Below are 22476 nucleotides of genomic sequence, written 5' to 3'. Positions count from 1 at the left end.
TTCATTTTTTGTTTCAGTTTTACGCCGAGTCGGACTGCTGCTAGGATTGTTAAGTATATAATTCAGCAGATGTATAAATCAGCTTTTAAGAGCTATGGGGACGTCGAAAATAAAGATGAATGGTTTAGAATGTTTAAGGTATTGTTATTTATTTAAGTTGTGCATTTAATTTATTTTTTAGTTATGGTTATTTAAATGAAATTCTCATTATAATTACTTAACATTTTATTTTAATGTCATACAAAATACTATTGCAGGAGAAATGTGTGTGGGATCCATTGAGTGAAAAAATGGTTCAGAAAGTTTTCAATACCAGATGCTCTAAAAGAATGTTTGATATGCTGCGGCGAGTAAGGGAGAATTATGAGCTTCATGGCATCCGTCCTAGCTGGATAGGCGAGGAGGTTTTTCAGGAGCTTGTTACATATTGGAGGACTCCAGAATTCCGGGCTAAATCAGAAAATTTTAAGAAGATGAGGGCATCTGAAAAGGGCAGTTGTGTCAACACAGTTGGAAGTATTAGCACCGCCGAGCATGCCCGACGATTGGTAAAAATTTTAAAATTTGTAAGTTACATCTTTATTCATAATATATTTTACTAATTATTTTTACTATATTATTCAGGCTACGAAGTTGGGGAGAAGACCATTGATGCCTGAGCTGATTTCGAGGACCCGAACAAGGAGATCGGGAGGTTTTGTCGACGAGCGCACGAGGATGTATCTTGTAAGTGAAATTTACGTTGTTTATTTTTTTAGATTAATAAAAAATTTGTGACGTGAATTTCATGTGGCAATGGATAAATTGCCACGTGAAAATCACGTGGCAAATCATAAATTGTGGCGTGAAAATCACGTGGCAACTTTTTAATATATTTTAATTTATAGTACACATATTTATTTAGTATAATTAAATATGCATGTAAGTATTTAACTTAATTTTTTTTATTGAATATGTGTGCAGGAAGAATATGATAGACGGCTTGCCATTTTTCTGAAAAATAATTCTCAATTCATGCCAGCAGAGGGGGAGCCGCTTAACGCGGATGTTGATCACTACATTTCGTGTGAGGTTATAAAAGAAAAAGGGCCTAATGGTTGCTTTTTTGGGGCTGGAAATTTGGCGTCCAACTATAGACGTGGTGACCGCAATCTGTTTCAAAGAGTTCAGGATGGAGAGGGTGGATCGCTTCAACCAAATCTGACACAGGAACAAACTGAATTAATAAGTTAATTGGCGAGACGCGAAACTGAGGCCCAGATGGAGATGATGCGGAAGAAGCAATATGATATGGAGGAGCATAATGCGCGGCAAATAGAGGACATTCTGAAGAAGCACGCTGAGATGGAAGAGCAGATGAGACGGTTTATGCAAGGAGGTGGAAATTACAGTAATGTTCCTCCTCAAGAGCCGGAGGATGACGGAGTGGGTGATGATTTTAATCCGGATAATTATTTTCCGGATGATGATGCCTCTTAAAAACATTTTGTATTTTATTTGTTTTTAATTTATATTTATGTAACTTATTCTACATTTTAATTCATTAAAATATTAGTTTTAAATTTTTATTTTTATTTAATTGAATTTATTATATAAAGTTTATTATATGAATTTATTTTATAAAATTTTATTATATAAATTTTATTATATAAATTATATTTTATAGATTTTATTATATAAATTTTATTTTATAGATTTTATTATATATATTTTATTATATATAAATTTTATTATATAAATTAATTAATTATATAAAACCAAATACATCCTGCGTATTAAATTTTTTTAAAAAAAAGGCATTTAATGTAGCGAAGTGGAAACCACGTCGCTACATTGGTCAACAAACACACTTTTCAACACCTGCTGTGTGTGCAGGAAGCTGTTTCCTATGTAATCCTATTGTGATGTTGGAGTCACGTCGCTACTTTCTGACGTGGTCTCCACGTCGCTACATAGGTTTCACTTTAGCTCCTGCGACGTATTGGCCCACGTCGCTATTTTTTTGTTGCCACGTGATGTTGAATGTTGCGACGTGCTATCTACGTCGCTGCAGAGCATCTTTTTTTTAGTTATATATATATATATATATATATATATATATATATATATATATATATATATATATATATATATATATATATATATATATATATATATATATATATATACAAAAAAAATGCTCTGCAGCGAATATATATATATATATATATATATATATATATATATATATATATATATATAATCATAAACAAATTTAAATTACTATAAAGTGAATGAGACATACGTGCATTAAATAATTTTGATTTTAAATTTAAAAACTAGTTAGTTTTAGCTTAATTTTGATTCAACTTAATTTAGAAAGTTAGTTATTTTTATATGGAGTTAGTTCAAATATGAGAAAAATATCCTATTAAATAATGTATGATTAGTGTGTTTGGTATATAGTTTAATTTTGGTGGATAGCTAACAGAGTAGCTTTTGAATGATTTAGTCGTCATGACCTTAAATTAGAAATTTGATTGAGAGCATTATTAATTATTGACTAAAAAAATTCATTTTTGTTTTGAGTTTAAATATTCATTTTCCTATTAATACCAACTGATCATAATAATATTTAAATGAAAAAACTGAACTTAAATTAATTTACACAATTCACTTTAAATTAAAATGATTTTTTATCAAACTTATCAATTATGAGAAAACCAAACATACTATACTATTTCATATTTCTGAGAAGAAGAAATAGTACTCGGTTATATATGCCCGAATGAATATTAAGAGGAAATTGAAAGAGAAAAATGAATAAAAGATATGCTTGAAATAGTTTGCAAAATCATGACTATTTACACACTACAAAAAAACTCTTCCCCAGCGACATAGGTAGCGACGTGGTTAACACGTGGGTAGTTGCGACGTGTTACCCACGTCACAACAAACTTTTATAATTAAAAAATCAATCCAACGTTATAATCAGGCGTGTCAGAGGTTGATTTTTTTAAAAAACTGTTGCGACGTGTGAAACACGTCGCTAATAAAAAGTAAAAAATAAAAAAATACAAACTTTAACGTTGTAGTTGGTGGGAGATTTGAAATTTTTTGAATTTTTGTAGTGACGTTACTCCCACGTCGCAACGTATTACTTGGGAATATAACTCTGTCACTTTTACAGATGTGTCATTATTATTATGACCGTTTAAGTGTAGCGACGTGTTATCCACCTGGCAAAGTAGCGACGTGGTCATCACGTCGCTGATGTCCTTATATACACAAAACCAAAACCCTTGCGTTCCAGATTCAGAAAGAAACAGAAAGAAACATTTTCACAAATCCTCCACGCATCTCCCCTTTCTTCAGTTCCTCCCTCCATTGCTCCAACTCCCCCTCCCCTTTTCTTCTCCATTGTTGTCTTAATATCAATCAAAGGTTAGTAATTTCTTCTCCATTCTTCTCCATTGTTGTCTCCATTGTTGTATAATTTAATTTATTCTGAATTTAATTTAGAGTTTTTTTTGAAGGATTGAAGTTTGAAGATTGAAGAATATTGTGAAGAAGAGGTACTACAAGAGTGAAGGAGATTTGAAGAAGAGGTATTTTAGTAATTTTTTATATTTTATTTTTATTGTGATATACTGAAATAAATTTATTTTGTATATTTGTGAATTTATATGTGTGGGATAAATCTGTGAATAAATTTAAATGTGTGGAATAAATTTATTTTGTATATTTGTGAATGTATATTTGTGAATTTATTCTGAAATAGATTTTATTTCACAATATCTAAGTTTAATATATATATATATATATAAATTTTTTATGTTTTTTATATTCTGTTTAATATATACGAAAATGTAAGTTTATTTCACAATTTATTTTGTATGTTTTTTAAGTTTATTTCACAATGTAAGTTTATTTCACAATATCTAAGTTTAATCTAAGTTTAATATATTCTGTTTTTTATAACTAAATAAATTTATTTGGTCTAAGTTTAATAAATTAAATTTGTATATATTCTGTTTTTTGTCTAAATTTATTCTAAGTTTATATATTTAAAGTTTAATTTTTATATATACGAAAATGTATAAATATATAAATAAAAAACAGAATTATGAAAATTATGAAAATATTTTTAAAACAGAATTATTTTTGCATATATAGAAATTAAATTTTTTATGTTTATAATAAAAAGATAATATATTTATATTATGAATTATGAAAAAAAATATTAAAAACAGAATTTTTTATGTTAACATTAGTTAAATTAGTTTAAATGTAAGATTATAAATTAATAACTACTACAAACATAAATATACTCTTGCATACTCATGTAGTGTGATAACATTTAGAGAAATACAAAATTTAAAGAAATACAAAATTTAAAAAAAAATAACATTTAAACGACAAAAAGTAAATATGTTTCTTCTTTTTCACAAACTATTACACTACTAGAGAAATACAAAATTTAAAGAATATAAAGCTAACATTTTCTTCTTTTGCATATATAGAAATTAAATTTTTTATGTTTATAATAAAAAGATAATATATTTATATTATAATGAAAATAAAATATTAAAAAGAGAATATTTTTATACATATAAGTTTTGAATTTTTTATGTTTATATAAAATAAGTTATTTTTTGAAAAATAGAAATATAAACAAACTACAATTAAAAGTACATCATTGTTGTATATATTTGATAAAAATAGTTTTATTAAAAAAAATCTAATAGACTATGTTTTATATGTAATATATATTATTGTTTTTTAAAATAGAAATTATTACTAAAAATAAGATACATATTAATCTTAATGAATGTATAGAAGTTATGTTTGAAAAATATTATTAATATTTAAAAATTAAAAATAAAATATTATAAATTTACATTTTGTATATAATATTTATTATATATTTAATAAAAAAATTATATTTATTATCTTTATGAACTATGGTGTTACATGAGTAGTACTTTTTAATAGATAATATTTATTTATCTGGTACATGTTTAATAGTTGAATCAAAAATAATATTTTTAATAATAGTAAATATTTATTAGTAGTATTTTTATTAAATAATATTTTTAATATATGTAGTTAATAAAAAAGTAATTTTATGGTTAACATAGGTTCAATATAACATGTGTAGTTAAAAATATTAGTATAAATGTAGTCAAAATGACAATGATTGTATAAATTTGCAGTATGGAATACTATCGGTATTATCGTAGTTGGATGTACGATAGAACATTTCCAGGAAGAATGGGACTTAAACCCAATTTTATAGTAGGAGTTGAAGGGTTTATCAGTTGGGCGTTTGCTCAGGAATTATGTCGAAGCGAAGGAGGAGTTAGGTGTCCCTGTCTTAAATGTGAATGTAGACCAATAATTAGTGACCCACAGGAAATAACAGCTCATTTGCATAGAAGGGGTTTCATAGCAAATTATTGGGTTTGGACATTTAACGGTGAAGAAATGCCTAGTAACGTACCAGAGACTAGCAACTCTCATGCTTCAAGTAGTCGGCCGCCTGTGGAATATGAGGAAAACTTTAATCTGATTGGTGACATGGTTGAGGATGCTTTTGGTGTGAACGTGACTTATGATGAGCCTGAAGATTTTGGTGGGGAAGAGATGCCGAATGAGGAAGCGCAGAAATTTTATCAGTTGTTGAATGAGATGAATACGCCGTTGTTTGATGGATCGTCTGACTCAAAGTTATCAATGTGTGTGAGATTGTTGGCCGCCAAGGCAAATTGGAATGTTCCTGATAAGTGTTTGGAATTCTTCGTAAAGATGATGTTGGACTCAACTGCAATGAAAGACAACTTGCCTACAACATTTTATGAAGCAAAGAAGTTGGTGTCGAAGTTGGGCTTAAGAGTAAGAAAGATTGATTGTTGCATTAATGGCTGTATGTTGTTCTACGACAATGAGTTTGGTACTCAAGATGGGTTGTTGGAGGAATGTAAGTTTTGTATGAGTCCAAGATATAAAGTTCCAAGTAGAGCCGTTAACACTAATCAAGACCGTGTAGCAGTAAAGTCCATGTTTTATCTTCCGATAATACCAAGGTTAAAAAGAATGTTTGCTTCAATGCACAGTGCAAGTCAAATGACATGGCATCACACAAATAACACAAGTCCAGGCACTATGCGGCATCCATCTGATGGCGAGGCATGGAAGCACTTTGATCGGATGCATCCTGATTTTGCCGCAGAACCTAGAAATGTCAGGTTGGGATTATGCTCTGATGGATTTACTCCATATGTCCAAGGGTCGGGAACTGCATATTCTTGTTGGCCAGTTATTGTAACCCCCTACAACCTCCCTCCTGAGATGTGCATGACAAAACCATACATGTTTTTGACGTGCGTCATTCCAGGACCTTCGAGTCCAAAAGCAGGAATTGATGTGTATTTACAACCTTTAATTGATGATTTGAAGAGATTGTGGATTGGAGAATGGACTTATGATATATCACGTAAAGAAAACTTTACAATGCGAGCTTCATTGATGTGGACCATCAACGACTTTCCAGCATATGGCATGTTGTCTGGTTGGGGTACGCATGGCAAAATGGGTTGTCCGCATTGCATGGGAAACAACAAAGGGTTCACGTTGGATAAAGGTGGGAAAAGCTCGTGGTTTGACTGTCACCGCAGATTCCTACCACGAAATCACTCCTATAGAAGAAACATGACAAACTTTAAAAAAGATGTACGAGTGAAAGATGCGCCTCCGCCTCGATTGTCACCATGGGCTATATGGGAAAAAGTTAGTGAGCTACCAAAATTTACAGATACTGGCAAAGAATGCCGAATTGAAGGATACGGAGTCACGCACAATTGGACAAAAAGAAGTATATTTTGGGACCTCCCGTATTGGAAGGATAACTTGTTGCGCCATAATCTAGATGTTATGCATATTGAGAAGAATTTTTTTGATAATGTATTTAACACAGTGATGGATGTGAAAGGCAAAACGAAAGATAATGAAAAGGCCAGACAAGACATGGAAAAATGGTGTAACAGAAGAGAGTTGGAGTTGAGGCCTCTACCGAATGGAAAGTTATTAAAACCCAAGGCTTGTTTCACTCTGACTTCCCAAGAAGCTAAAGCTGTTTGTCGATGGCTAAAAGATTTGAGAATGCCCGATGGCTATTCATCAAATTTATCAAGGTGTGCTGACCCTAACACTGGGAAGTTGCATGGAATGAAAAGTCACGATTGTCACATTTTCATGGAACAATTGTTACCAATTGCATTTGGCTCGCTACCCAAACATGTTCTTGATCCACTAACTGAAATTAGTCAGTTTTTTAGAGATATTTGTGCGTCATCTTTAAAAGTGGAAGACATCATGAAGTTGGACCAAAACATTGCAATCATTCTTTGTAAGTTGGAACAAGTATTTCCGCCTGGTTTCTTTGACTCCATGGAACATTTACCTGTGCATCTTGCATATGAAGCTTTTCTTGGTGGACCAGTTCAATATAGGTGGATGTATCCGTTTGAAAGGTTCATGGGTGATTCAAAGCGATCAGTGAAGAATAAAGCAAGAGTTGAAGGTTCTATATGTGCACATTACCTGCATCGAGAAACATCACATTTTTGCAGTCATTATTTCAATCACTTGATGTTAACTCCTAGAACCATACGGAATCCGGTAAATGTCAACCAGAGGAGTCAATTCACCTTATCGGTATTCGGTCTTCCAGGTCGACCTTCTGGAAAGAAGAGTGTGCATTGGTTGACCCAGAAAGAAATGCAATCCGCACATGTCCATGTCTTGATCAACTGCGTTGAAGTTAAACAATACCTTGAGTAAGTTTACCCAATAGTTTTTTTACCTTTGTTGACAATGTCTGTATACCAAACTTATTTAACTTATGCTGTATATTTTGTAGGGAATTTAACAATGCCTATTTTCATAGTACCGGTGTACAGTCAACATCCGGCGTCATTCATGCTCAATTTCCCTTATGGTTCAAGCAAAGATTGTCTACCGTGTTTCCACCAACTCCAGAAATACTCCATTTGAGAAACTTAGCAGAAGGCCCTATCCAAAGCGCAAATGATTGGCACACATACTTCGTGAACGGATATAAGTTTCACACTGAGGCATGGACTGAAGGGAAAAAAACCATAAACAGTGGTGTATTTGTAAAAGGAGTTACAGATGGTGGTGAAGATGACTTTTATGGAGTTATTAAACATATCTACGAGTTGGTATACCATTACATGGATTCAGAAAATAAAGTTGTCTTGTTTTATTGTGAATGGTATGATCCAAGTAGAGGCACCAAAATAGACAGGTCATACGGTACTGTTGAGATTCAAATGAACCGGAAATACAAAGAGTATGATCCTTTCATAATGTCAAATATTGTTAGGCAAGTTTATTATGTACCTTATCCTTCATTTGTGACACGTAAAAGAGGATGGTGTGTTGTAATAAAAACAAAACCCCAAGGTCATATTGAAAACGGAGATCAAGTAGAAGATGTTGCCTATCAAGTTGATGATGTTGATCAAATTAATGAAGTGGTTGCAGCTGAAGACATTACAAGTTTGAATGACACAACTGTTGAGGGACATCAAGTTGATGCATCTATATTGTTGGTTGAAAATAATGTGGATGAAGAGAATGATGAAGAGTTTGAATCCGATGACAATAATGAAGAGAATGACGAAGAGAATGATGAAGAGAATGACGAAGAGAATGACGAAGAGAATGATGAAGAGAATGATGAAGAGAATGATATGGATAGCGAAGATGAAGAATAACTAAACATTGAATGTAATATCTAATTATGTGTTAAGTAATATCTAGTTATGTGTTAAAGAATAACTATTTATGTGTTAATGAATATCTATTTATGTGTTAATGAATATCTATTTATGTGTTAATGAATATATATTGATCTTAATGAATTTATTATCTTTGTTGGTGAATAATAAAATAGGTAACATGCCACCTAAGAGTAAAGATAGTGGTAGGAAGTCCCAACGTCCGAGGATAGTAGTATGTGAGGCGCCTCCCATGGCCGTGTCTTCCCGCCCTCAGAGTGTTGATCATATGTCTTTAGCCAGTACTCAGGCTTTTACCCCATTACTCTCCTCCCACACATTCCCGTCTGGGGTACCACCATCCTTCCAGTACTCAGCGGTACCGCCATCCTTCCAGCATCCTGGTGTGCCCCCGTCCTTCCAGCAGGCGGCAGGACCTAGCTTTCCATTCACACATACTGGTGTGCCCCCGCCCAGCTTTCCATTCGCCCATACTGGCATGCCTTCATCCTTCCAGCATACTGGAGGATCTGGTTTCTCATATCCCATGCAGATGACTTCCTCCTTTCAGCATACGGGAGGATCCAGTAGTACACCTCCGACACAGGCTGGACGATCTCCTAGTCCACGCCCCACACAGGCTGGACGATCTCCCCGTCCACGTCCGACACAGGCTGGACGATCTCCTAGTCCACGCCCCACACAGGTTGGAGGCTCACGCACCCCACATCCCACACATGTACCAGCACGTGAGGTTGATGAGGCAGTTGATGAGATAGATGGAGCTGATCTTCGTGGGAGGGATGATCCTGATGAGATTCATGTGATTGACGGCAGATTTTGGATTCAGCCCGAAGGAAGCAAGTAAGTTTCCTATTTAAAAACTTTTATAGTATGTATACTTTTTCATTTTTTTTATAAATTTATATCTAACATTTTCATTTTTTGTTTCAGTTTTACGCCGAGTCGGACAGCTGCTAGGGTTGTTAGCTATATAATTCAGCAGATGTATAAATCAGCTTTTAAGAGCTATGGGGACGTCAAAAATAAAGATGAATGGTTTAGAATGTTTAAGGTATTGTTATTTATATATGTTATGCATTTAATTTATTGTTTTAGTTATAGTTATTTAAATAAAATTCTCATTATAATTACTTAACATTTTATTTTAATGTCATACATTATTGCAGGAGAAATGTGTGTGGGATCCTTTGAGTGAAAAAAGTGTTCAGAAAGTTTTCAACACCAGATGCTCTAAAAGAATGTCTGATATGCTGCGGAGAGTAAGGGAGAATCATGAGCTTCATGGCATCCGTCCTAACTGGATAGGCGAGGAGGTTTTTCATGATCTTGTTACATATTGGAGGAGTCCAGAATTCCGGGCTAAATCAGAAACTTTTAAGAAGATGAGGGCATCTGAAAAGGGCGGTTGTGTCAACACAGTTGGAAGTATTAGCACCGCCGAGCATGCCCGACGATTGGTAAAAATTTTAAATTTTTTAAGTTACATCTTTATTCATAATATATTTTACTAATTCTTTTTAATTATATTATTTAGGCTAAGGAGTTGGGGAGAAAACCATTGATGCCTGAGCTGATTTCGAGGACCCGGACAAGGAGATCGGGAGGTTTTGTCGACGAGCGCACGAAGTTGTATCTTGTAAGTGAAATTTACGTTGTTTATTTTTTTTAAATTAATACAAAATTTGTGACGTGAATTTCATGTGGCAATTGATAAATTGCCACATTAAAATCATGTGGCAAATCATAAGTTGTGGCGTGAAAATCACGTGGCAACTTTTTAATATATTTTAATTGACTAATTAAATATGCATTTAAATATTTAACTTACATTTTTTATTGAATATCTGTGCAGGAAGATTATGATAGGCGACTTGCCATTTTTCTGGAAAATAATCCTCAATTCATGCCAGCAGAGGGGGAGCCGCTAAATGCGGATGTTGATCACTATATCTGGTGTGAGGTTATTAAAGAAAAAGGACCTAATGGTTGCTTTTTTGGTGCTGGAAATTTGGCGGCCAGCTATAGACGTGGTGACCGCAATCTGTTTCAAAGACTTCAGGATGGAGAGGGTGGATCGCGTCAACCAAATCTGACACAGGAACAAACTGAATTAGTAAGGCAATTGGCGAGACGCGAAAGTGAGGCCCAGATCGAGATGATGCGGAAGAAGCAGGCTGATATGGAGGAGCAGCATGCGCGACAGATGGAGGGCATTATGAAGAAGCAAGCTGAGATGGAGGAGCAGATGAGACGGTTTATGCAAGGAGGTGGAAATTACAGTAATGCTCCTCCTCAAGAGCCGGAGGATGACGGGGTGGCTGATGATTTTAATCCGGATAATTATTTTCCGGATGATGCGTCTTGAAAACATTTTGTATTTTATTTATTTTTAATTTATTTTTATGTAAAATATTCTACATTTTAATTCATAACAGTATTAGTTTTAAATTTTTAGTTTTAATTAATTGAATTTATTATATAATGTTTATTATATGAATTTATTTTATACAAATTTATTATATAAATTAGTTTTTATAGATTTTAATATATAAATTTTATTTTATAGGTTTTATTATATAAATTTTATTTTATAAATTTTATTATATAAATTTTATTATATATATTTTATTATATATATTTTATTATATATATTTTATTATATATATTTTATTATATATATTTTATTATATATTAATTAATTATAAAAAATATATAAAACAAAACAAATCTAGGGTGAATAAATTTTAAAAAAAAAAAGCATTTAATGTAGCGATGTGGTAATCACGTCGCTACATTGGTCAGCAAACACACTGTCCCAAACCTGCCACGCCTGTTGTGTGTGCAGATGGATGTTCCCCATGTTTCCTTGTTGCGACGTGGGAGGCACGTCGCTACTTTCTGACGTGGTCTCCACGTCGCTACAAGTTGCCACTTTGTCTCCTGCGACGTAGTGGCCCACGTCGCTACTTTTTTGTTGCCACGTGATATTTCATGTTGCGACGTGTTTCCCACGTCGCTGAAGAGCATATTTTTTGTAGTGACATCCATATTACTACTTGTAATAAACTGTGGTATAGTCTTAATTAAGTACAAGTAATTTAAGTGTATAGTCTTAATTAAGTACAATTTTCTTACTGATGTTTTTCATAAGATTCTTTTCACACCCCTCACAAGTTTTATTTTTTGGAAAACTCAAATTGAATAATAGAGCACAAGCTATGTAGTCAAATATAATACAAGCAAAAGGGAAGCATCCCACTTAAATCATAAAAGCAATGCTGCCCTCCTAACAAACAATACCGTAGACATGTCATGTGACTAAAATTTTGAATAGTAGTATAAAAAGAAAAGTGTTGTAGGCAAAACCTAACTATTGTTATGTGATTTTGACACGTGGCTCTGATACTAAGATTTTGCATGTGGTTGAAATAGTTAGCAAAAACATGATTAAATTACTAATTATTCAAACTTTGATAAATATAAAGCTATAGAATCGGATTCTGCTCTTATGAACCATATGATAAATATAAGGGAAAAATATCCATACACCACATTTTAACACTACACCATATAATTATACATAATACTTACCAATTTTAATTTTTTAATAATTTAATTTTTTTAATTTCTGTGCAAAAAACATTTTTCCTTGCTCTTTCATACGGTGTAGTGCTATAGGTGTAAGAAAAAGGTGTAAACCTAGCACCTCTAAATATAAAGCATGTCTTTCTATTTAAGGAACGTATTCTGTCTTTTCATTCCAAAGAAAAAGATTCCATTTCTTTGACCCTGCAGTACACCCAATTCCAAAGATATAGTTTCATAATCTTTTATATAATTTAAATGATATAAAAGTTTTATCATGTTTATAATTTTCTAATTTTGAGTTTAATAACCTATAACTAAAGTTTTTAAATAATATTAAATTATTGTTCCACTTTTAAATAATACTAAAGTATTACTTGTTAATTTAAACTGATTTATAAATTTAATTATTTATTCTATTACATTTCTTTTTTTAAATTAGTTAAGAAAATTTTGTATTTGTTTTGAAAATTGCATATTTTGTAGTCTCTCAAGTCATTAAGCTTTGGCAGTTAGCGAAATCAAAATATTGTAGTGGCATATGCAAGAATGTTTAGAAGCTTGCTTCTACAACAACTTAAGTTTATGATTTCATATTTCGTGAAGTTCGTACGTAATTTAGAATATTTAGTTACCAATTATATAAAAAGATGTCATTTTTCATGTATATTTAATTTGTATGTTTCTAACAATCTTGGAGAGACTTTTATGCAGATCGAACCGAAACAACGGGCAACTAGTGCTTTCAAATAAGGTCACTCTGCAATGGTGTGCAAGACTTATATTTTCTAGGGAACGGATTGTGTGCCAGGCGGTCCAAGAATCTCGTTTATAATATTTTGAAATCGTTAATTTACTTAATCGAAACGAAAATTAAAAATAAAAAAAAGAACTTCAAAGCAATCTAAGAACTCCATCAATGGAGGAAAAACAATGAACGAAAATTGATAAAGATGGAGAAGAAAGAGTGATCTTCATTATACTCTCTAACTGAAAACGGTTACACAGTATGGTACATATATAGTAAGCTAATGCCACGTCATTTTATTCTAACTAACTACATACATGCACACGTGAGTAACACATGATAGTGACCATGCATACGTGAAGCTCCATCTAGTTTTTACTTCTGCTTGTGTTCGGTAGCTCTTTATTTTCATCAGTTATTACCCCCCCACAAGCTTGAGGCTGGTAGATATCAACCAAACCAAGCTTGGAGATACAATCAAAAAAGGGACGTGGACCAAGAGACTTTGTGAACACATCTGCAGCTTGTTGTTGCGAAGTAACCGGGAGTAAACGCATAAGACCAGCCTGCAGTTTCTCCCTAACCAAGTGACAATCAATGTCAAGATGTTTCGTCCGTTCGTGGAACACGGGATTGGCAGAGATATGTAAAGCACTTTGATTGTCACAATAAAGAACAGGCAAACGAGACGGATGTTGGTGCAAATCATGAAGGAGAAAACATAGCCATTGGAGTTCGCGAGTTGCTGAAGCAAGTGCACGGTATTCGGCCTCAGCAGAAGAACAACTAACGGTGGCTTGCTTCTTACACTTCCAAGACACGAGCGATTGGCCAATAAAGAAGCAATAACCTGTAATAGAGCGTCGTGTGTCAATGCAGCCTCCCCAATCAGCATCACTAAATCCTAAAATTTGGAGACTTGAAGCTTTGGGCAAGAAAATGCCACGTGCAGGTGATCTTTTGAGATAACGAAGCACATGGAGAGCAGCCCGGTAGTGAACTTCAGTAGGAGCACTCATGAACTGACTCAATTGCTGAGTGGCATAAGCAATATCAGGTCTGGTTGTAGTGAGATAGAGCAATCTTCCAACCAAACGTCTATAAGCAGTGATGTCCGTGAAAGCAGAACTGGTGTCTTGATGAAGACGAGTGGAGGCATCTAAAGGAGTTGAAGCAGGCTTGCAGCCACTGAGACCTGAATCATGGAGCAACTCCAAGCAATATTTTCTTTGGCAAAGAGTAATGCCCTTGGATGAACGTGCAACCTCGAGCCCAAGAAAAAACTTTAGTTGACCTAAGTCCTTGATGTGAAATGTGTGGTCCAACGCAGCTTTTAATTCTTCAAAAACTGTGAGAGAAGTGCCTGCCAAGATTATGTCATCAACGTACACAAGGAGAGCTGTAAATGAAGTAGGAGAGGATTTAGTAAATAACGTGTGATCTGCATGGGCATGAACAAAACCTTGAGCATGAAGAAACGTTGTTAACTTTTCAAACCATTGCCGGCTAGCTTGCTTTAAGCCATATAACGACTTGATTAATCTACACACTTGGCCAGGTTTTGGAGAAGACACACCATTGGGCACTTTCATGTAGACTGCCTCGTGTAGGTCACCATGTAGGAAGGCGTTATTTACGTCTAGTTGATGTAAATGCCACCCGTGAATGGCAGCTAAGGCTAGGAGCACACGAACAGTTGAAAGTTTGGCTACAGTAGAGAAGGTTTCGAAATAATCTAACCCTTCAGTCTGATTAAAACCTTGAGCCACAAGACGCGCCTTAAACCGTTCAATAGAACCATCTGCATGCCTCTTTATTTTGAAAACCCACTTGTTTCCAATGGGAATAGCATTAGGTGGTAGATCCACAAACTCCCATGTGTTATTGCTGTTCAGGGCTTCAATTTCTTTGTCCATAGCTGCAACCCAGCGAGGATCCTTAGAAGCATTGAGAAAATTAGAAGGTTCAACTTCAGAAGCCAATGCCATGATGTATGCCTTATGCTTAGAAGAAATTCCAGAATAGGAGATAGAATCAGTGAGAGGATAAGAACATGATGGAGAAGTATAGGAGTTGCAAACATAATCTTTAAGATGACTGGGAGGCTTTGCAACTCGAAGGGATTTTCTGGATGCAAGGTGGGAAGAAGTATTGGTGGATGGTGGTGATAAAGGTTTAGAAAGAGTGGCTGCATCATCTGATGTGAATGACAATTCAGATGAAGAAGAAATAGGAGAGGTATTTTGAGGTTCAATGCTGGAAAGAGGTGGAACCGGAGCAGATTCCACTATAGGAGAGGCATCATTACTATGAGGAATGGCCAAGTCACAAACTGATGGTGAATAAGTTTGCCCTTGGTCAGAATAAGTAGTAGAGTGTGAAGAATTATGTTCAGAACAATCAATACCATCCTGGTCAAGGTAAATATCTGTTGGAACATCATCATTACCAAGAGTTTTGAATGGAAATTCAAGGTCATAGAACTTCACATTGCGAGACACAAGGATGTCATGATCAATAACATCCACAAGTATAAAACCTTTCATACCTGGCTTGTAACCCAAGAAAGCACACTTGCGTGCTCTTGCATCAAATTTGTGGCGATTGTTTGGTAAAGTCGAGGCATAACCCAGGCAACCAAACACATTTAAAGAACTGAGGTCTGGGGAAGAGCCATATAACACCTCATAAGACGACTTATTATCCAAGATCTTTGTTGGAATTCTATTCATAAGAAAAACTGCATGAAGAACCGCATATGACCAGTATTCTTTGGCCAATCCAGATTAAAACATGAGTGCACGACTAATATTTAGAATGTGTTGGTGTCGTCTTTCAACTCTACCATTTTGTTGTGGAGTGTACACACAACTCTTTTGATGAATTATTCCCTTGGAAGCATAATACACGGGCATGGCCAACTCAACACCGTTGTCACTTCTAACAATCTTAACTGTGGACTCATGCTGTGTCTCTACCATGTTAATAAAAGCTTTGATTTTATGTGATGCTTCAGACTTAGTTTTAAGCATTACCACCCACACATGCCTACTGCAGTCATCAAGAATGGTTAAGAAATATCTATAACCATGAACAGAAGGAGTATTAAAGGGTCCCCAAATATCTAAATGCACAAGTTCAAAAACTTTATTTGCATTATGACTACTGATGGGAAATGGCAGAATTTTCTGTCTTGCTTGCTGACAAACATCGCATGCACCATGAATACCACTAGGAATGTAACTGTACATTTTACTCATACAACTCATTCTATCAAAAGATAGATGTCCTAGTCTAAGATGCCACAAAACACTAGGTGGCACCTTTGTTTCATTTACAACTTTCTTATTTACAAACACACTAGAAACAAAACCTACATCATTGGTCCTTCTTGCATCCAAGTGATATAGTCCATTTTGCTCTTTAGCCAAACCAATCCTCTTCAAATCCTTCTTTCCCTGTATCATACAACCATCAGTACTAAAAACAAGATTACAATCCTGCTCTCTACAAAGCTTTGACACAGATATTAGATTGACTTCAAATTGTGGCAAATAAAGCACATTTTGAATAGTAAGCACTTCTGAAAGTTTTACATTGCCTGAAACTGAAGCTATAATAGAATTCCCATTTGGTAAGTTAATGTTAAGTGCCAAAATGTAGTTATTTTGTGTTTGTAAATAGTGGCACTTATCGATACTTTTTGTTAATACCGTTTGAATAATTCCCCGTTTTTGTGTATATTTGTATCGTTTGTGTTTTGTTATGTTTTCGTGTAAATGTATATCGTTTGATGGTTTTGTTGTCTTTTTGTAGGTATTTATATGTGTTCGAAGCTTTGAGGAATAAAGTGTCGAAGACACGGCGGCGAACACGCGATTTTACCAATTCATCGGCAGGCAAGGCTCAAAATTAGGATGATCAAATTCATCAATTTGGTTACAATTTGTTCATTGTTAGATAGAGCATGGAATAAGCTTTCCAACGCTTCGAACCGGGCGCAAATCGGAGTTACGGTTCTCAAGATATGACCAAAACAAGATTTGCTGTTCTGTTGAGCGCGCTAAGCGGGCTTGACCGCGCTAAGCGGGCTCTGGGAGCATTTTTGACCCATTTGGCAGAGAGTTGGGCGCTTAGCGCGGGTTTTTGGCGCTAAGCGCGGTCTGGCGGTCTAAGAAAAATAAAAAGCAGCCCGCTTAGAGCGCTGGGCGCGCTTAGCGCGGTCTGCGACTTTCAGACTTGTATATATGTTGTAAAAACACTTTTTTAGGGTTTTTTATCATCCATTTCCCCCATGGAGTGGCTCTGGTCCAATTTTGATAGTTTAGAGGCTTAGGAAACACCATTGGGTGCGACATCATGTGGATTGATCATGGATCTGTCTCGATTTCATTGTACCGGTGAGATCTTTCCGGTTCATCTTCTCTCTTCCCTTTGTTTCATTCCAATGGTGGGTGTTGTATGTATGTTTCTACTCTTATTGTATGTATATTTGTGGATCTTGGGATCGTTTATATATTCGCTTTACAAATCATCATTGTTGTTGTTCTTGATCTTTTTGCTTAAATGCTCTGGATTTGTGTTGTTGCAGACATGGACACCATAGATCTTGATTAGGAATGATAACTGTTAGTTTCTGGGTTGCAGACATGGATTTAGGACTAACAATCGTAGTGGGTATCGAGTCTAATGCCTCCGTGTTGTTTGTGTCGGTGGAGAAATCGCTGATGTGAATAGTACGGTTGAGCTTTCGTCGGTGTTGCAGACATGGACACCGATGTGGCATCTCGAGTGATGCCCGGTGATGTTGATGCGTATTGTGAGTGTCGAGCGACAGATCTTCAGATTTAAGTATTCGACGGGTAGAACGAAATGCAATTCCATAACTATTTCTCTTAGACTATTGAGATTGTTTATCTGCTTTTATTTACTTTTCCCGCATTTACTTTCCGCACCCAAATCATGAAACTTAGAACGCGAGATAGTCGAACGGCAGTTCTTCTCAACCAATCTCTGTGGACTACGATACGATATAACCTATATCACCCGGTAATAAATAATACCTATTACTTTTTGCTTGCCGCTTTACCGCTTCAACAAAATGGCGCCGTTGCCGGGGATTGGTTTTGAGATTAATCGCATTGCGATGGTTTTGTGTTTAAAGTTTCGTAAATATGTCCATAGCGTATATTTTGTGCATATTCCCATACTTGTGTGTTTTTGTATATTTATACATGTTCATGTTTTCATACTTGTACATGTTTGTGTGTTTGATTTTGTTCCTCTTTACTTTTGCTATTTAGCAAGGTGAAGTTGGCTAAACAAATTGAACTCGGATAGTTCGTAAATTCTAAATCTTCACTTTTCAATTTGTTTAGCCAATTAAGGATTTTGTAAATTTTTCATTTTATGTATATTATGTTTTTACACATACTTGTATATACTTTTGCTTTTGATTCGTTTGTTAAGTGTTTGGGCAGGACGTTTTCTTTAGGTGGCGTTTGAGGCGAAAGCATTGGCGTACCGCGAGGAAGTTTCTTACCATTCGCGAAAAAAATAAGAGGCGTCGAGCTAACGACGTAAAACGAGCGCTTGTTGGGAGGCACCCCAACGGTTTTATTTTTCTGTTTTTCTGTAAATGAGTAGTGTAGGTGTTAAGTGTAGGCACACTAGAATTCCTGTTTTGTTGCACTGTTTTTTGTCTTTCTGGTGTAGCGCGCTTAGCGCGGTCTGTAGCTTTTGGCTAATGAATTCTTTTTAATGATTCATTTGACTCGCCTTTTTCCCACTTACACCAAGGCTTTATAGTATGTATTTTATAGTTATAATTTTAATTCTTTTGTTGTTGTTTAGACTCAAATTTTGGCTCGATTACTTGAAGTCGCATTTGGTAATTCTTCAATTTTGATTGATTCAACATGCCAATTGTGCGGTAATGATTGTTCGAATTTGTACATAGCAAGGTACTCGTTTATCGCTTTCTATAACATAACATGTTTAGGAGACTTTTCATTTGTACAATTTTCATATTATTCATTCTTTTTGCATAACTTGCTCATGACTTGAATCACATTAGTTTCCCCTTTTTACCATAAATGTGAGGTGGCTTTCCATTGTATACATATGCGAGTGACCGACATTTCTTGTTTTAACTGGATATTATTATGTTTAATCTTTCGTCTGTATTGATTTTGGGAATGCACGAAAGTGATCAAGGCACTTGTTTGATTTTGAGCGCAACTACAATAAGCCAAATGTCAATTTACCTTGTGAGTGTGTGACCATTCGTAACCCCTTTGAGCCTTTTTGTCATTGTCCATTTTGTTTTTGAACTTGAGACATAGTTCACCTTTTTGATGGAGTTTGATTATCGTTTTTCTTGAACCCTCAACTATGATTTATAGTTTGAATTTTTACCTTGCCTTAGAAAGTAGGGAGTATTCACTTTATGTTATGGTTGAATTCAAGTTGGGGAGAGGATGTTTTCCTCTTTATGATGTGGTTGGTATGTGGTTGTGAAAACAAAAGAAAAAGAAAAAAAATGTGAAAAGAAAGAAAGGAAAAAGAAAGAAAAAAAGAGAAAAAGTTTGAAAAAGAAAATAACAAAAAGAGTTGGGAATAAGATTGTGCTAATAAGTATTGGGTTTGGTGTGAAACATGTGATGAAAAATAAAGTTTGATTGAAATTCCTTTGTTTGGAACTTTGTGGAAGTAATTACTCCCTTAGGTTTAGGCAAGTTTTTTGTTTCGATTAGCTTTAGGACTTATCACTTGTTTGTTAACCGAGCCGCATTACAACCTTTAAAGCCCTTGTGATTCGTGTCGTTGCATTTTCAATACTGTTTTTGGATGAGTGCATAATTTTGTCTATTGTTTGCAAGTTTGTCGGGTGTGTGTTAAAGTCCTCACGTTTCGGTGTTTTCCATCTATCGATGAGTTTTTGCTAGGCGTGATTCATTATTGAGCTTGTTTTTGTTTAGAATGTTTTGTATGATTATTGTACTTACGATTGGTTTCATTTTCATGCGTCGTTGTAGGATTGTGGTAAGTTTTTACTTTGTTTGTACGTTTTTGGTTTGAACTGTGCAATTGTTTCGTTTTCTAAACTGTGTTGATTCTTGATTCTTTGGATTTTTACTTTTGATTCTTTGAGTGTTTGGCCTTGTTTGAGGACAAACAAATTCAAGTTGGGGAGAGTTGTTAAGTGCCAAAATGTAGTTATTTTGTGTTTGTAAATAGTGGCACTTATCGATACTTTTTGTTAATACCGTTTGAATAATTCCCCGTTTTTGTGTATATTTGTATCGTTTGTGTTTTGTTATGTTTTCGTGTAAATGTATATCGTTTGATGGTTTTGTTGTCTTTTTGTAGGTATTTATATGTGTTCGAAGCTTTGAGGAATAAAGTGTCGAAGACACGGCGGCGAACACGCGATTTTACCAATTCATCGGCAGGCAAGGCTCAAAATTAGGATGATCAAATTCATCAATTTGGTTACAATTTGTTCATTGTTAGATAGAGCATGGAATAAGCTTTCCAACGCTTCGAACCGGGCGCAAATCGGAGTTACGGTTCTCAAGATATGACCAAAACAAGATTTGCTGTTCTGTTGAGCGCGCTAAGCGGGCTTGACCGCGCTAAGCGGGCTCTGGGAGCATTTTTGACCCATTTGGCAGAGAGTTGGGCGCTTAGCGCGGGTTTTTGGCGCTAAGCGCGGTCTGGCGGTCTAAGAAAAATAAAAAGCAGCCCGCTTAGAGCGCTGGGCGCGCTTAGCGCGGTCTGCGACTTTCAGACTTGTATATATGTTGTAAAAACACTTTTTTAGGGTTTTTTATCATCCATTTCCCCCATGGAGTGGCTCTGGTCCAATTTTGATAGTTTAGAGGCTTAGGAAACACCATTGGGTGCGACATCATGTGGATTGATCATGGATCTGTCTCGATTTCATTGTACCGGTGAGATCTTTCCGGTTCATCTTCTCTCTTCCCTTTGTTTCATTCCAATGGTGGGTGTTGTATGTATGTTTCTACTCTTATTGTATGTATATTTGTGGATCTTGGGATCGTTTATATATTCGCTTTACAAATCATCATTGTTGTTGTTCTTGATCTTTTTGCTTAAATGCTCTGGATTTGTGTTGTTGCAGACATGGACACCATAGATCTTGATTAGGAATGATAACTGTTAGTTTCTGGGTTGCAGACATGGATTTAGGACTAACAATCGTAGTGGGTATCGAGTCTAATGCCTCCGTGTTGTTTGTGTCGGTGGAGAAATCGCTGATGTGAATAGTACGGTTGAGCTTTCGTCGGTGTTGCAGACATGGACACCGATGTGGCATCTCGAGTGATGCCCGGTGATGTTGATACGTATTGTGAGTGTCGAGCGATAGATCTTCAGATTTAAGTATTCGACGGGTAGAACGAAATGCAATTCCATAACTATTTCTCTTAGACTATTGAGATTGTTTATCTGCTTTTATTTACTTTTCCCGCATTTACCTTTCCGCAACCAATCATGAAACTTAGAACGCGAGATAGTCGAACGGCAGTTCTTCTCAACCAATCTCTGTGGACTACGATACGATATAACCTATATCACCCGGTAATAAATAATACCTATTACTTTTTGCTTGCCGCTTTACCGCTTCAACAGTTAACAGTGATAGGACTTATCTCAGTATATGTATCAAACCAAGCTATGGAAAAACAAATGTGATGAGTAGCTCCAGTATCGAGTAACCAATCATCTTTATCATGGCTACTAAAACAGGTTATAGAAGAATTACCTCCTCCTTTGGTCAAGTTGATAGAACCTGTACTCTTCTCCAGCAAAGTCATTAAGGATTGATACTGCTCCTTGGTTAGAGTCATACTTCCACTCTCACTAGTAGATCCAAAAGATGACTTTGTCTCTGCTTCTTCACTTTCAACTTGATTCACATAAGAGTTTCCTCTACCATTGTTTGGAGGATAACCATGCTTCTTGTAGCATCCATCAACAATGTGGCCAGTTTTGCCACAATAGGTACAAACCTTGATATTTCCTCTTCCTCTTCCTTGATATTGGCTACCATTTACTCTTCCTCTTCCATATTGCTTTTGTCCTTCTACAGCATTCACTAACCCTGCATTCTCATCAGTCACACTCGTGCCTAAGACACTTGCTCCATACTGCAGCTTCCTCTCTTGTTGCATCACCAAAGAGAAAACTCTGTTTATAGGAGGCATAGGATCCATCAGCAATACTTGCGATGCTACACCTTGATACTCCTCATTCAGTCCAATCAGAAATTGGATTATCCTGTCCTCAGATTTGAAATTCTTAACATTTCTC

The 22476-nt window shown here is 35.2% G+C and overlaps 1 protein-coding gene across 1 annotated transcript; it reads left to right on the top strand.

The window, feature by feature from the left end:
• Positions 1 to 9036: 9036 nt before the first annotated feature.
• LOC131597161 (uncharacterized) lies at positions 9037 to 11172 on the top strand. Its single transcript, XM_058869870.1, has 5 exons — positions 9037 to 9647; positions 9738 to 9858; positions 9974 to 10264; positions 10342 to 10443; positions 10660 to 11172. The coding sequence occupies exons 1-5, from the start codon at positions 9037 to 9039 to the stop codon at positions 11170 to 11172; spliced, it is 1638 nt and encodes a 545-aa protein (XP_058725853.1).
• Positions 11173 to 22476: the final 11304 nt, after the last annotated feature.

This window comes from Vicia villosa, linkage group LG4 (assembly GCF_029867415.1).
Source record: "Vicia villosa cultivar HV-30 ecotype Madison, WI linkage group LG4, Vvil1.0, whole genome shotgun sequence".
Taxonomy (NCBI): Eukaryota; Viridiplantae; Streptophyta; class Magnoliopsida; order Fabales; family Fabaceae; genus Vicia; species Vicia villosa.
This window is presented reverse-complemented; position numbering and strand designations above follow the sequence as displayed.

Bases quoted from the DNA above. Each gene is read 5' to 3' on its own strand.
- LOC131597161 (XM_058869870.1), top strand. From the start codon at position 9,037: ATGGCCGTGTCTTCCCGCCCTCAGAGTGTTGATCATATGTCTTTAGCC. The intron at 10,265-10,341 runs GTAAAAATTTTA...TATATTATTTAG, and splicing joins CCGAGCATGCCCGACGATTG to GCTAAGGAGTTGGGGAGAAA. The intron at 10,444-10,659 runs GTAAGTGAAATT...ATATCTGTGCAG, and splicing joins AGCGCACGAAGTTGTATCTT to GAAGATTATGATAGGCGACT.